At 48.8% G+C, this 16,611-nt stretch overlaps 2 protein-coding genes across 2 annotated transcripts; both read left to right on the top strand.

The window, feature by feature from the left end:
* Positions 1-6,806: 6,806 nt before the first annotated feature.
* Positions 6,807-7,836, top strand: CGCS363_v010690 (uncharacterized protein; the record flags this gene model as incomplete). The annotated part of the gene is made up of 3 exons (XM_036642539.1): positions 6,807-6,899; positions 6,963-7,764; positions 7,832-7,836. The coding sequence occupies 3 exons, from the start codon at positions 6,807-6,809 to the stop codon at positions 7,834-7,836; spliced, it is 900 nt and encodes a 299-aa protein (XP_036491963.1).
* A 3,748-nt stretch (positions 7,837-11,584) lies between these two features.
* CGCS363_v010689 (uncharacterized protein) lies at positions 11,585-12,130 on the top strand (the record flags this gene model as incomplete). Its single annotated transcript, XM_036642538.1, has 3 exons — positions 11,585-11,683; positions 11,747-11,857; positions 11,933-12,130. The coding sequence occupies 3 exons, from the start codon at positions 11,585-11,587 to the stop codon at positions 12,128-12,130; spliced, it is 408 nt and encodes a 135-aa protein (XP_036492570.1).
* Between the last annotated feature and the right edge of the window lie 4,481 nt (positions 12,131-16,611).

Raw genomic sequence — 16,611 nt, 5'->3', positions numbered from 1 at the left:
CTAGTGCATGGAAGAGGCTCCTTGAAGCGTCCCGCAGTAAGGTCGACACATGATGGGTGCGCTTCAATCTGGGCTTGTCCGCAGAACCGTATTGTAGTGACGTGATATTCTCTCGATCAAGGGCAGTGCCACATTGTATAGATTCCAATAGTCTCTGGCCCTTTCTACAATCCACTTCGTTTAGCTTGCCCGAATCTGCCAATTTGATGCTGTCATCGACCCATTCCCGGAATGAGCGCAAAGTCTCTCCGTCTGATAGATTCTCAGTGCCTTTTGAGTCCAATTCGAAAAGACTTGCATCGACGCAAAGGAGTTCTATGTCGTTGCGAGTGTGCGTGTCTTCTGGGGTGAGATTGTCCCAAGCCATACTTGACACAATGCCGCCGATGCATCTTTGTAGTCGGCCAAGAATACTTGATACTGGATTATTTGACCAATCCATCTTGTGTCATTATATGTTTGGATATCTTTGCACGCTGAGGAAAGTACGAAGAAAGGATGCTTCGGTGGGATGTGGTGTGATGTGCGTGGTAAAGCTGCGGCGACTTGCTTACGCGAGAGGAAAGGAGCTTGAAATTTTTCAGGAGCAGCAGAAAAACATGGCCCAGTACATATCGGTAGCGAGGTGCTTAGCAACTTGTCAGCATGCGTGTGCGGTTGTACGTACATGTATGTATGTATCATCACACCGTACCGTGCCAAGACAACTTGAGGGGCTACACAGAGGGTAAGCCAATAGAATCTCAAGGGGCCTGGGCGGGCGGGAAGAAGACGCACACATGTGTGACCAAGGAACCCCTCCCGGGTGAGATGTCCCGCACCTCAGCTTTCCTCGATCTCTCGTGTCTTCAGAGCGACAAACACGAAAGCCGACGACCTGCCTCTTGGGGAGCACCGAGGATTGCCGTTGTCCTGCTTCTTGCTACATACGCCTATGTCCTTTCCGTCTTCGCCGCGGGGCACGTCAGTATGGATGAATTGGAATTTCCGATTTATTCAGCGGCCATTGCGTGCGACGATCAGTTTGAGATAGCTCGAGAGGAAATTGTTTCGGGGGCTTTGGCCCTGAAAGACCTTCAGCAGCGCTTTTGGGCGTGGGCAAACAACTCCGGAGTATTCGCAGAGCCATTTATGCGGCTCGATGTTCGACTGCGTGGACATGGGGAACCACAAAGAATGATTCTCATTTTGATTGATCTGATTGTCAAGAATTTGAAAACCGGTAAGCTGCCCCATGAAAACGATTTGAGACTCTATTCTTGGAGGGAGACAACGGTGTGATAAAAGAGACTGATCTTGCATAGCACTGCGGCTGCATCTGGAATCCGGAGTTGGACCCGGCGGTGCAAAATCTGGTACGGCGACAGAAACATCAAATGAGACTGTTCCTCCGGGCTCAGACCTTCTTTCCAAGCTCAAACATCTTGAAGGGACTTTCCATGGTATTTCTGGAGCGTTGGAGAGACTGGACCGGCTTGCCAGTATGATAGAAAGGTCATCGCGACGAAGCTTACCGGGGCGGATCCAAGCATTCGCAGAGAACGGAAAGGCAAGCTTCTTGAGATATGAAATGCTCGCTAATGCCATCATATTCTTCAAGTATCCGCATGCCAATGACTTGCTTAAACACCAGTTAGGAAGGTCATTGGTTTACCGAAAGCAACGGATTTCATACAGGCTGAACCGGCAGACAGTGTACGAGGGAAAATTGGACCGAAATAAGAAAGAGAATCAAACCCGGGCGTCACGCTCATCGTCGAATCCTGCAGGATTGAATGCGGGTACGCCGTTCTCGAATCCGCCATCAACGCACCCTTCCACATTCATCAGCGAAGACTTTAAGCGACTTCAGGGCCTTGAGCGACAGAAACAAACTGCAAGCCCGCAAAGGCCTGTTAGCACGGTATCATCATGGGCAGGCGAAGTTGAAGTGGAATATCCGAAGCCCCCGTCTCTCGACGAAGGTCTCAGCGAAATGAATGCCGAGAGGAAGCTGCAATGTCAGTTTTGTGGCAAGATGTATGTATACAAGGACCTCAAGGATGAGAAATGGTGGAGGTAAGCTCGCACTTTACGCTATTCCTCATGTATTATTTGACATCCGCCCTCCACTACCTTTTCATCAATTCTACCGAAAGTCTCTTCAACATAAAATCAAAGTTCCCATCGAGAAAGAATTTGAGTTAATTCATAGCATAGGAAACATGTAGACGAAGACCTCGACGTTTTTGTTTGCATTGCAGAGGAATGCGCAAATCCACCTGTTGGGTTTTCAAAGTACTCTCTATGGCGAAAGCATATGGAGAGTGAACATGGCATAGATTGGATGCACCGGATCCATCACTCATCTGAAGGCCGTACTAGAAGAAGACCCGACGAATCCATTTCTGGAGACACAGATACTACATGCCTACTTTGCAAAATGCCTGTGGACATGTCTGTCACAAATCAGGATACTGGCGACGCCATAGTAGACGACTCGAAGTCAGGTCGGCATGACCTCGAAAATACAACGGTGGTAAAACCGAAGCGAAAAGTCAGGTTTTCTGAGAGTTTCTTGGACGGCACGACCGAAATAAACCCGGAGTTTCGTGCAGACAGAGTCGTTGACCGAGACTTAGCATCATCTGCGAGAAGAGCTAAATTATCTAAGCACATTGCTGGTCACCTGAGGGTATTGTGTTTCCAAACGCTGAGCATCGATCTTGACCAAGAGGGAGACACGCAAAATATTTCTGGTGGGCATTCGGTCAACCTGAGAGCCTCGAAAGAAGAATCAGTAGCCAGAAGTCCTCGCGACGAACTGGACAGTGTTTCTTTCTCCTTCGCCAAATCGTCCTCGTCACAACAAGGAGACAAAGTACCGCCCTCGGATTTGCACACAATCGAGGCTCACACCAACCACTCCACCCCAATATCGGATGATCCGAGATTTCTTTCCACGTTTCTGAGACCGGATGATGCGTCTGACGATGAGAGCGTCTTTGGGGGTATTTGGGAGCAGATTGACGAAAAGCTTGTGTCACCGCCACCAGATGAGAGCAAGGAATTCCTTCCTCTAGACGATCTCCACAGGATTATATCGAGGCCAAACGTCCGTCGAGAGTTGAAGAAGCAGCTAGGACTTCCCGTTGACGCAATACATAAGTACGCAAACCACGTATGCGATGCAACAGAGGTTGGAGGTAATCAGACAACAACAACAAGAAAGAAATTGTTTGCCACCCTGGTTCGAATCGAGCACTTAAACGCTCTACCGGATCTAATAGCCGAAGGTCTCCATGATTTACATCTTCCACTAGAATTGCAACGGGAGTCACCGTGGCATTTTTGCTACAGAGCTGCCGATGGTGGGCTCGTGGAATTTGAAGGAAGTCGCAAGTGGCCGAAACCAAAGTTGCTTGCGTTCGCCAAGGAGCAGTGGATATTCCTATCGCCATTCTTCGACATGAGCGCCACCGAGCCTATATTCTACTCTTTCGAGTCGAAAATAGTTCTTCCTTTTGTGGAATTTGAGAGTTCGCCGCTGGACACTGTATTCGGAGGCGTCGGCGACGTTTTTCGCAGAAAGATCCATGCGGCTCATCATAACTACGATACTGTTAGATGCCCCTCTTTTACCACTGGTGGTATCCCAACTTTGAAGATTTGCTAACTGCAAGATCTAGATAGCAAATCCTGCTTTTGCGATTAAGAAGATGCATAGCAAAGACAAGCAAGAGTTCGACCAAGAGCTCATCGCATTTGAGAAGTTCAATCGTCAAGATCATCCGCACGTGGTCAAACTTCTAGCAAGCTACCATTACAGGGAGCATTACTATTTTATGTTTCCATGGGCTGATGGCAACCTGCGTGAATTGTGGCAGCGATACAATACCCCCCAGAGAGTCCATAAGCTTGTTGTGTGGTTGGCCCAACAGGCATGCGGAATTGCGTCAGGGCTTCAATTGATTCAACATCCACCCAAGGACGCAGGCGCAAACCTCATGGGCGCTGAAGACTTTGGACGGCATGGAGATCTAAAGCCAGAAAATGTGTTGTGGTTCTGTGATGATCCGCCAGAGCGTGAATTCTTTGGCGGAGGTCACTTGAGAATTTCAGATTTTGGTTTGACTAGATACCACCGTGGTCTATCAAGTCAAATAGTTAAGTTTCAGGGCATGGAGAAGTTTTCTTTGACTTACAAGGCACCCGAGGTCGACGTCCACTCCAGCGTGTCTCAAGCCTATGACATTTGGACTCTGGGCATGCTTTTGCTGGAGTTCGTTGTGTGGTATTTCAAGGGCTGGGAAGGTGTTGACAATTTTTCAGTCGAACGCGCTCAAGACAGCCACGATCCAGACCACAAATTTCCAGTGGACACATTCTTCGATATTATATATGAGCAAGGGAAAGGTTCCGGGGCCGTGTTGAAACCTTCGGTGACGACGGTGAGTCATCTGAACTCTTTGTAATGTTTTTAATGAACAGGCGGTACTGACCTGGAATTTCAGCTTATTGAAAGCCTGCACAACCATCCAGACTGCTCATTATTCTTCCATAGCCTACTCACGTATATCTTACACCACATGATTTGTATCTCTCCCGGCCAACGAGATAAATGCGATGCGGTAGTGAGCAAGCTGCAAAAAATGGCCATCTTGTGCGAGGACGACAGTGTATACGCATTTCAAGGCTGTCCCAAGCCACGCAATAGGACCGACGCCGCCGATGTCGACAAGCCACTGTCTACATTGGACAGTGAAAGCAAATTCGATGAAAATCGCCCCCGACCAGTGAGCCCATTAGAGAATACCCCGAAGCTCGTATCGGACATGTCTGCGGCTGCATTCGATACTTTAAGAAAGCCACCAAGTGTAGAAAACGACCGCGTGCGAGCAAGCAATGCTGCAACACATAGTGCCAACCCACACGAGAGACAGAAAAAGAGTTTGGACGAGGATGAGGATGATGGTACGGAGGACAGGAGAAAACGAGTGCGGCTGTTGGAAAGGAGCGAAAGATAGGTCAGATTAATTTCAAGGAGTCTTTGATCACTCTTGCCTCATGTCAATTCCAGTCAAAGGTTTGCAGCATCCTGACACGGAATTCGAGTTTAGGAAAGCTTAACTCGCCAAATGACGGTATTTCGTCATCATACCGTCAAAACATTGGCCGAAACTGTTTATGTATTCACCTGGCATGTATTTTGATGTTGTTTGGTCTTGAAAACTCCCTCCGAACTACCATGAAGAGGGTCTCATGATCATTTAACACAATCATCCTTACGAGACTGTTGTGGAATTCCCGAAAGTAATGCAGGCTTCGTGCTAATAGAACAGTGCTGTGCCGGCATTTATCGTGCTTAATCATAAATCTTGCAAAGAGTAGTTCGGGTACCAGCATTGCTGGTTAGTTGTTTCCTAGAATTCGAATTCAACAAATGAAATCATACACCGCTAACTACATGTTTGGCAAGCAACGTCCTCTGAGTAAGAGACGTTGATGTACTAATGGATGTTCATAATCGAGTTTGAACATTGACCGGCGCAAAAGACTAGAGGCATTCCCAACAGTTTTTAGATACGCTAGATTGCTGTGCGCCCAAACTCCCCAACCAAAGCACAGAAACAAGGGCAAAAAAATCCAAGAACTTCCACAATCAGGTCATAGCCATTTTGCATGTGTACATCTACGTGCGTTTAGTGCGCAGCTTCTGAAGTTCTCCCTTCATGATTGCCACCAAGATCAGCACATTGCTCACAAGTCGTAAAGGACACACATACCGGTGAAAGATTACGGGGACCTCGAATCACGTAGGAATTTCTTCTTGACTCGATCTCGAAGGGCTGTTGATGGAACTCTATCCGCAGGTACTGAGACAATCGATCTGGGGCAATTGAGTTCCCCGATATGGTGGTCTGGGATGCATGGTGACTCTGCTGGCGGCTTGTCGTGAAACTGCTATCCATTTCTTCAAATCAAGGGTATCAAATTTGCATCAGTCAAACGACGGAGAAAAAATGGAGGGCACAGGTGCGTAGGGCAGACGGGCACCGTGGGCATGAAATGGGCTTGAGAGACTGGCAAGGGGCTAGTGGGGTCGACGATTTTCACCAATCACAACTTTTGTACATCGGCCCGGCGTATTGCAAACAGCAGGGGTGAGTAACATGAGGTGACACCTAGAATGCCATCAGAAGACAGGGCATATCCGTCGATTGTTTTGCCTCGACAGCCCAGGAGGCTGGCAGCCTGATTCAAACCAACCAGACTTGCAGCTGTAAACCCCTGCATTACCCGCCCCGAAAATTTACCAACATCGACCGAATAGCGCCTGCAGGCCCTACACACCTGTACTGCAGTTGCAGTAGTGCGCAGTTAGGCCCACAAGTAGAAGGAAAATGCCAATTCTTCTGGTGCGAAGCGGTGGAATGACAGTCTGCCTGCAGACCCGTCAGCTGGCCATTTTCGTCACCGACAAGAGGTCTTGCTCCTGGGGGCAAGCGGATGTCCCGCTCGATGCACAGCCTGCCTCCCTTTGGAATTAGAAGGGTCCGTAGATCAGGCTGTGCTCCGGTGGTTCGCCAGTGGGCAACGCAAGGCAAACAATCGGCGACTTCGCCTGTTTGCCTTCGTGCGTCGCACCCAAGTAGTCATCCTTTCGCGCCGTATCGAGGGGGTCACAAAAAAGACCGACCCTTCTCTGACACACCTAACTGCAGTTCACTCACACATATGACACATCCGACGCTGACCCATGGTATTATTCACGCGACTTGTATCAGTACTGCTAGATCCCGTTTCGTCACATGGAAGCAGACATCATGGCTCAGCGGCGAGAAGAAGACTTCTCGCCTTACCATCATTCACGCACACTGAGCGACGACTTGGGCCCACCACTACCAAGCATTGTAATTGTAAGAATGACTTAATTTTGAAACAAATGAGTGATTGATTCACATTTTGACGTCCCGAGACAGGAGCCCAATCCGTCCTTAGACGCAATCCGTGGCAATCCTGTTCTCGAGACTATTTCCAGGCAGCACCAATCGGCGGCGAGTGAGCAAACGAGCGTAGGCCGTCGCAACAGGGCCAATGAGGAGGCACCCGGGCCAATTTGCCCTGGCCCGGGGAGCTCTCATGCCGACCTTGCATTAGAAGCCTTACTCAGGCGTCATTTCCAAAAGCACCCGCAACCTGAGGTGACGGAGGGCTATCTTCCGGCTGGCTACCTGGAGAATATCGTATGCTTTGAAACTGTCAGGCAAGAGCTCGATAATGAGTTCGAAGACGACAACCCAGATGATCTTGACCGTCTTGCACATGATATTTGCAACCAGGACAAGAATAGGCCATCTTATGGTAAGGTCTTCGCTCTTCTTTGCCTCATAGACAAGGTCCGGTCGATTGGACGGTTTGTCAAGCCTGTCACAGGCGTTTGCGACGAAGACTTGCCGCTGCAAAGAGTCAACTCTGACGAAAACGGCAATATTGATCTTCGGAAGCGTAATGCTCTCGACGTTCCACTCAAATGTTTCCTGAAATGGAATCACAATGCCCTGAAATCATTTGATGACTGGCAATGGACATTGAGTGTTCCCATTCTATCGAGAGTTTCTGGGACCGAAGCCCAGTACCGGAAGTTTGATGATAGAGTCATCCTACCGCTCATGTCAGAGTGCAGTCCGCATGAAAATGGTGGAGTCGGCGGCTACAGCGAGGTGTTCAAGATTCAAATCCATCCGCGACACCATGATTTTGATCAAACAGACCCAGAGGTGGGTGGGTTGAAATTCCTCAGACAGTCTCGTTACTGACAGATTAAAAGTGCTTCTTTGCGTTGAAAAAGCTTAAGTCGTCAGATATGAGCGCTTTCCAACGAGAACTCCAAAACCTTCGCAAGTTCGAGAGCGATAATTCTCACCCTCATCTTATATCTCTCTTGACCACGTGGAGTCAAAAGGGCTTTTTCCACTTTTTATTCCCGTGGGCAGATTGTGATTTGTTAAGGTACTGGGAAGAAGTAAATTCGAAACCTACCATGAGCCGACATCTGGTTCAATGGGTTGCGAGACAGACCGCCGGAATGGCCGATGGTCTGGCACGGATCCACGATTATCCTGGCAGGGTCGAGGGCAGCGCGGAAAACGCGGCTCGATATGGACGGCACGGCGATATCAAACCTGAAAATATCCTTTGGTTCAAGAACCATGCTGAGGACATGGGAAAATTGGTTATTTCTGACTTTGGTCTCGGAGCCTTCCACACCAGAGCCAGCCGGTCTGGAATACCAAACACCTCAGGAATCGGTCGTACGCCCAGCTATAGACCGCCTGAATGCGATATCGAAGGAGCTCATATCTCTCGATCATGGGATATTTGGACATTGGGATGCGTTTTTGTGGAATTCGCAACGTGGATGCTAGGTGGATGTCATCTGCTTGAAAGATTTACCGACTATCGGCAAACGCCAACTTCCATATGGGGTCAAAATGTTATGTCAGATCTCTTTTTTGACATTGTCGATCTTCGACAACAAGAATTGGGTGGCGCTGGCAGCATGGGCGCCCAAATTAAGCCAAAGGTCACAAGGGTAAGTGGTCTTTTATCCGAAAATGAACCCATCATTAAGTTCTTTCCTAGTGGTTTCAGGGGTTGCATAACCATAGTGGTTGTACTCAATACATACACGACCTCTTGCAGTTTGTCGAGGAGGAAATGTTGATTGTCGAGTCAGCAACCAGAAAGAGGGCGCCTTGCAATGCGGTTTTCTCTCGGCTGCAAAAGCTTGAGGAGCAATGCGCTCGCAGTGAAGCTTATTGTATTGATGCAGTCCCATGGGCCCTGCCAGAGACGTGTCAGGAATCAGCAGCAGTCAAAGTAACACTCACCTCGGACGCTCTTGATTCCATCAAGCAATCACATCCGAACTTAAGGACCCATTTGGGGCGTACGGAGGAGCCGCCGAGGCAACGGACCGGCCTCGGCAATCATCTGTTTCCAGATGCTGGCACTGGACCTCACAGGAACTAACATCATGGGTCTGTACTTGTAATGCGCCATTGAATATACATCAACTATCTATGGGCATGGAACAATGTCTAATTTTACTATATGGCGTGATGCTGCTTGGACGACATACACGTCGGTCTCGTAACATTGGGAAAGTCTTTTCTTCCCTTCTAAGTTAAAATCGAAAGAGTCTCAGCCTCATCTTCGTGCTTTTGACCACATTACAGCAAAAACCTATCGGGATGCTTGAAAATATGTCCCTAACGAGTTCCTGACTCTCGTGAAACTTTTTCAGTTGAAGCGTAGTGTCCCATTGCGTCATGGATATTCTGCTCTTCTTCCTAGACAATGAAACCATGTCAGTCCAGGTGACCGTGCCCGAAAAGATCTAGACCTGCCTTTGTTAGGTCGCGGGGAACTGTTATCTGCCACTTCCCTCGTCGATACTGGAAACCAAAATGAGACAAGCGTTTTTTCAGGGATTTCGGCATTCGATGAGTCTAGCCTACTATTGTTGAGACACTGCCTTTTGGGAAGAATTCCCGGAGCTTCTGCTGCAGTATGGTTTCATCTACGTATCGACCATCAATGATTTGCTTGACCATCTTGGCTGGACACCTTGGCAGAAAGGTAGTGATGAGATATAAAATGTGCTCTTCTGGCTTGGGGTGTGAGATTGTCCCGGGTCGCTTTCGGTGCGTGGTGCGATAGGTCAGTCCTTTTATCGTGCGCCGTTTATATGTCGTGTCTGAGGGAACCCCTGATGCCTTATTCGTTTGTTACAATTGGGTTTTGTGGTCCTTGGATATGGCTCGCATCCTGCCGTCCTGCCGTCTATGAATCAGGCAGAATGCCGGCGCAGGGCTTTGTTGGGCACCGCCGCATAATGCGGCATCGTCCCGCTAGTCGGGCCGCTTCAAATCGTAGGGCGGAACCCCCGCTCCACCGGACGGTCGTCATTCTCAACACGGGTCTTGAATGGACCATAGTCAGCCTGCAGCAGAGCCTGCTTGAATGGTTGCGTTCAGTCTGCGAATCTTGCATACGGTACTTCTCAGAGCTCTCTCTGGTATTTACCGCGTCAACGTTCATTGCGCGATGGGACGTTAAAGCGCTCAAGAAGCGGGGTTCGATGAAGCTCAACCCCCCACCTGCTGGCCACCGCAAGATGCCTTGCCAACATGGCATCCAAGGCTTTGCAAATTCTGTGTGGTCATCGTCTTGCAGGAGTAAGATTGCTAACAACCGGATGTGTCTGCTGGCTTGTCAGGGCGGGGAATTGGCAGCAGCTGGAGAGCACCATTCTTGCAGGAACGAGGATGCCGGGTCAGTCAAATACCCATTGGGTGATCATCATTCGTGACAGGCTCTATGCAATAATCTGTCCCGATTTCAAACCTTGTTCCATCATAGCCGCTATATTTTGCATTATGGACTGGCTACTGGATGGGTCGCTGTTGCATCGATGCGATACAGACCTGAAAAGGGTCTTCCAATACGAACCGAAATTGGCGAGGGTACTTCGGGTACTTCCAGACGAAGATGTGCGCGAGGTGATGCCCATGATTTGAAGCGTAAGGGCTGACTAAGAGCCAAGGTTCAAGATTATACTCTAGCAGACCGAGACTTAGAGCAATGGACCCTACAGGTAAGTCTCGCTTGCAAGACTTGCGTCTTTTACGTGCTGAAGCTTACTTTGACTAACTCTGTTAACTCAGAACGCCGACCAGAGTCCAGATGGTATCGTCCTGCTGTAGGTCCTCCATCTACCTTCCCTCGTGCAGTCGCTTCAAGTGCAGGGGTCTGACCTTCACTGTTAGCTTCGCTCGGAGAGCAACGAGTCAGACTCCATTAAGTCGTGAAAAGAGTATTCGATATCTCCCGTTCTCATACGAATGTTTTCAAGTCATTGCCGAGAGACTTCTGATTCACAGCGGGATCTCTCGAGTTATTAGTCGAGGCGATGTTGCAGTCTTTTCAGCGGGTGAAGTGGATCTCGGGGATGAAAGCCATCCACAACCGGCACTAGGTTGGCAAATCCATGAAAACGCTTGAATCATCCTCTGACAGCTGTGGCGTTTCAGTGTATCATTGCCGGTCTTCGAACTATTGGTCAAACGACATAGCACTCACAGTCACCCACTGTCTGAAGAGTAGATCGACTTCAGCCATATTTTTCGGAACCACGCCTGAGATTGAGACACAGATCTTGGACAGGCTAGGATTTGCCCAAGATGCAATTCACCATCCTCTGCTTTTCCCAGGCATATTTGCCGAGTTAGAGCGCGAGAGGCATCTAAAGGTTCTCGTTCAAGAGGCTCAGAATGACTTGGAAAGTTTTATTTCTACTGTGAGTACGCAAGACGGAGACGAGAAGGCGCCACTACCCACCGACAATGCCGAACCACTTGATCTATGGTTCAAGGCCACAGAGATTCGAAACGGTCTAGTCAACTGGAAGACTCAGTTGAAAGATATGCTCACGCATGCGGAAGACCTTCTCCAACGCTACGATATGGAGTCAGAGGTTTCTAATGGGAAACATCACCAGAATATTCCCCAGGGAAACAAAGCAGCTCGGATTGGCCATATGTTCAAAAACAGATTGTGCTCCATCGTGAACGAGTATGATGAGAACATCCGCGATTGCACGATGAGAGTGGATGGTGTGTCTATGTCAACCCAATTGGTAAGATTCTACACAAATATCAAACTCCATGCCGGGGGACTGATCATTAAAAATCACATTCAGTGGCACGCTCAAACCAACATGCATATTGCCCTAGACGCTAAGCGAGATGGAAAGCGTATTCAAAACATTTCAATGTTTTCAATGATCTTTCTTCCAAGCATGTTCGTTGCTGTGAGTTTCCCCTCCCCCCCCCCCCCCCCCCCCCCCCCCTAGGATTACTGCGCGTCTAACTTAAACTGACTCTAGACCATATTCTCTACGGACTTTTTCAATTGGTTTCCGAGAGATGACCAGGCGATTATTTCGCCATACTTTTGGGTCCTGATTGCATTCTCTGCGTGCCTCAGTCTGTTCATTCTCGGCGGTTACTATGCTATGTCTAGTCAGCGACTGATACTTCTTATGAGACGACTGAAATGCTCCGAGTCAATGTCAGAGGTTTGATACCCTCTGTAGGTATTGAGCAGGGGAGCTATTGGTACTAAGAAGGCACTCATGATCTTTTAACTCAGCCCGCCAAATTTAAGTAACTGTGATATGTGTAACGGGTCTTTTATTGTTTCTTGGCGTCAATTAATTGAGCGTGATATGACGCAAGTAGTCGTGGTTGAGTGAACTATCAGAGTAGACAGCATCAAACATGGCCGTTGAAGCTTGCCGGTTCCTAGACGAAGTGCAGATCTCTTAAGTGGCCTCTCGGCAGGATAGCATGTTTCGCGCAAGATATCGTCTGTGATATGACTCTGTCATGGTCCCAAGATAGTTAAGCATGGCTTTCTTTGAGTTCGACCTGGTTTGAACTGGATCGGGGTGAATTGACGAAACCAAGCAGCAACTTCAGACTTCGTATAATCATGTTGAACTCCGCTATTGATCCCAATCGTCTTGAATACAGGAAGAGGGACAATGAATCTAGCGTATTATGTGCCCCCTCAGATTATCTCCAACCACCTGATAAGCCGCCTGTGAAACTTGCGTATCGTGTTTTGTTTAATCCAGGCACCCTAAAATTTCTGTTCATAATGATGCCGGAACTTGGTGTAACATGTTTCGCAAATTGGGATTGAGAATGTCGTCGGGTATAGCTTCGGGAGTCTTGATCAAGAACACGTTCTGACGGAGCTGCGGTTTTATGTTAAATGTCATTCTGCCAGTAATTTTTGGATTCAAGGGCTGACCTCAATTGCAAAGTTTCCAGAGCCGTAGTGTTCCCGCAAGCTTCTTGATAGTACGGAAGGGTTTCTGATATACCGGGAGTGTATGTTTCTCACGACCCCCGCTGGCTGATTCACGGACGTGGACGTTGATCCTTGGGACCCATCGCAGCTGATACTCATCGCAAGAAGCAAGTAGAATGTGAGACACAAGCGACGCTTGGTGAACTCCTGTAGCAAACTATGGTGAAGAAGTGCTTGTAGGGTGTAGAGACTGAGGGAAGGATGCTGCCTCATCTTGAAAACCGCGCAGGCACCTGCAGATTTATACCACTTACTGACAAAATGATCATACGCTCTGGAACCTTGGGGTTATCGGGTAAATTACAACCAGCTAGGCAGTGCTAGGTCATTCTGTTTAGGTACAAGACATCACACAGGGTTGTGCCTTAGCGAGGCTCTGGCCCTTGGAAGATTATAGCCAAAGGATGCATCGGTCACCGAGAATACACCCAAGCCACCAGATTTGGGGAGAAGGGCCAAGCGGTAGTTACGAGACAAACCTCGGAATCGAGCGTGTGTCGCGTCGAGCTAGCTTCTACAGAGCGCAAACCCCTGGACGAACATGTGTCAAATGTCGCTATGCTCAAATTCCAGGGCATACCACGGAAGCAAACGCCAGGCCTCCCCGTTACCAGCCGGTTGGCTCTGTTCCCTGGTCTTCCTGTCCACTTGGTTGAAGGGTGCTGGTGGCAGAATGGGGCAACCACTATGGGTTGCACACGACGCAGCCAGAACGTCGGCTTTTGGTCTTATTGATTCTACGGCTGAGGAGATAACCACCACTATTGTTGCAGTTAGCCCCATTAGGCACCCTACTAATTTGTGTGTGTGTGGCCAGGCTCGCCAATGAGAATGGAATCAGCTGACCCCTAATGTACCATTTGCCTGTTTCAACCCATCCCTTCCTCCGAACCTCCTTCCATCTGACCCTCCCAGGCGCTAAAGTAGAAAATCCCTTGCCCCAGCCTGATTGATCACGACGAAACCGCCTCCTGGTGTGGCGCCGTTGACCACCATCTCATGGACGTGTTAATCGGGATTCTGGAACTGAGCTGAGCTGAGACATGTGCTCATCTAGACTGAAAGTACGAGGGTCTGTTGACAGTGCCTGATTCATTGGATACTACGAGAGGTATCTTGTCGGGCTCCATTGAGGAATGAGGATGGCTGCGCCGCTTATCACCTACTCAATCCATGCATGCCAGCTGACGCATCAACGCAGTTGGTTCCGAAAATGAGGTCACAACTTCGGAGGGTCTTGACATTTTGGGATCAGGGAATCTGTCCAGAGTCATCGTGGGGGTTACAATAGTCGTGCGACACGAGAAATGGCAGCGTCGCTATCATAATCAAGATGCAATTAAGTACAATGCGTCTTGCGCCAGCGCTTGACATCACGCGTAAGTCTTGAGCAAGCATTACGCCTGACAGCCGAAGATGTTTTATTCAAAGCTAATTAAAAAATCATACGTATAGCTACCTATGGGACGAAATGTTAACCAGAAGCAAAGATAAATAAAGTCAATGCGTGAAGCTGGTCCCGAACTACAATCCTTTCGTGATAGCTTGTTGTTCTGCAGGTTCTTTTCATTCAGGTCCTCTGACGAAGGTCATGGTGCCATGGTTAGCAAGGCTAGCACGGAGACATCATTGCCCGCACCTCTCAATCCTCGCTAGTGGATAGTTGCATCGTGGTGGTGTGAACACTCGCATAATCACCTTCCAGCAGAGCCAGCTGCATTAGCGCATTGCCACCACCAACCTTGGTCACATTGGTCCGGCTGGATCTCAACCATGGAGGGCGAATGTCCAGCCTTTTCCCTCCCAATGAGGCTCTTGCCGAAATATGACTTTTCCTGCCTCCTTATGAACCATGACCCAGGCATAACCCCGTACACTTTCCCGGTAGCCCTCAGAGTAGCGCCGGGGACGAGGAAGTCAGTATGTCGGATCAAAAGCAGCTTGAAACATCTCCAACACGCCGCTCAAAGGTGGCCAAACCCAAGCAAAGGTCACCAGAGGCAAATAGCGGTGATGATTTCAAGCCTGACCAAGGTAGAGCGGCTGTACCACGGCAGTTCAGTGGAGGCAATGGATTGGGCATTGAATTTGTAAGATAACCGCGTGCCAGGCAGTCTCCCCCAAGGTGCTGGGACCGATGATTCTTTTTGGGTCACTAATTGGGATCATAGCCCTCAAATGAGTACCAAGCCGTGCGAAATGCGCGCTCGGAGGCCTCCCCTTCAGTTGCCGCAATGCGTGGTAACAACATCAATACACCGAAGCACGAGGACGATGTTTCGGCCGAGCGCATCCCTGGTCTGGTTGTGACCACGCCCGATGACATCAATCAAGAAGCAGACAGCGACATTATTCGCAAGAAGGTTCCTGGTTTGGATACAGAAGAAAGCAGCACAGTTAACGATTATGGGTGGAGCGAAAAGCTGAAGCATGATCCCGTTGAAGAACTCGCGCGAGAAACTCAGGACCACCTCGTGGACCAGACCGGACAAGCCTTTCCGGCCGATGAAGATTCACAACCGATTACCCTTCCGGAACTAGAAACTGGGGACCTGGGAACAAGACTGAGAGCTCAAGCTATTGTTCATCCCCATGAGGAAATGGGTTCCTTTGTACCAATTGAAGCCCTGAAGAGCCTTATTACCCAAGAAGCAGTGGTAGAGGAACTGAAACGAGCGACTGGCGACGAAACCATCAACGACGCCAGCTTGGAGAACATAGCGGAATATGTTTGCCGCAAACATCGCCTCGAAGGCTCGGAGGAGAAGTACACAACAGGACTTAAGCTCTTTGCCATTCTGCTCTTGATCGAGAAACCCGAGACAATAACCAATTTCATTGCGGAAGGCCTCCGCGACAAAGACCTCCCTTTCAAGCTAGAGAGAAAGGGCGGAGGTTTTCAACTGCTTCGGAAAAGCGCGCCGTTTGACAAAATCAAAGCATTCAATGGATGGAAGCACATTGAAATCGAGACCTTTGAAAGGAATCAATGGTCTTTGCTCTCTCCGATCTTCACGAAAGCAGACAAGGCTAACAAGGTCTTGAATTACCCTTTGGAGCCCAAGATACTGCTGCCTTTCGTTGAGTCGGAAGAGAGGAGCTTGTCAAACCCACAACTTGGCGGCTATGGAACTGTTTTCAAGGTCAGAATCCACCCTTCTCACCATAGCTTCGACACACCAGAGGTACGTCATTGTCTCAACCTGTATCAAGAATTCTCTATTATGATAATGATGTCTAACTATGAGTTGAATATAAAGGGCATAAATCCATATTTTGCTGTGAAAAAGCTATTCTCTCCCGACGAAAAAGCGTTTCACAAAGAGGTGGAGACACTAAAAAGGTTTAGTATTAATTCTCACGAGCACCTAATCAAACTGCTGGCTACCTATAAGCATATGGGGAGCTACCATCTAATATTCCCGTGGGCGGATGGCAACCTGAGAAGGCTCTGGGAGTTGCATCCCAGACCAACTATCGACGTGAATCTCGGCCTTTGGGCGGCTGAGCAGTGTCATGGATTGGCAATTGGTCTCGGCAAGATCCACCATTACCAGTCCAGTTCCGATTCAAAGAATCTCGGTGTGGATTCGACATCTTCATCTACGAGGCGCCCTTACGGAAGACATAGCGATATAAAGCCCGAGAACATACTGTGGTTCAAAGATCATCATAGTTCCAAAGCCT

This window comes from Colletotrichum siamense, assembly GCF_013390195.1.
Source record: "Colletotrichum siamense strain Cg363 chromosome Unknown KSG_Cg363_contig07, whole genome shotgun sequence".
In the NCBI taxonomy this organism is placed as follows: Eukaryota; Fungi; Ascomycota; class Sordariomycetes; order Glomerellales; family Glomerellaceae; genus Colletotrichum; species Colletotrichum siamense.
The sequence above is the reverse complement of the archived record's forward strand: the minus strand, read 5'-3'. Positions and strand labels throughout refer to the sequence as shown.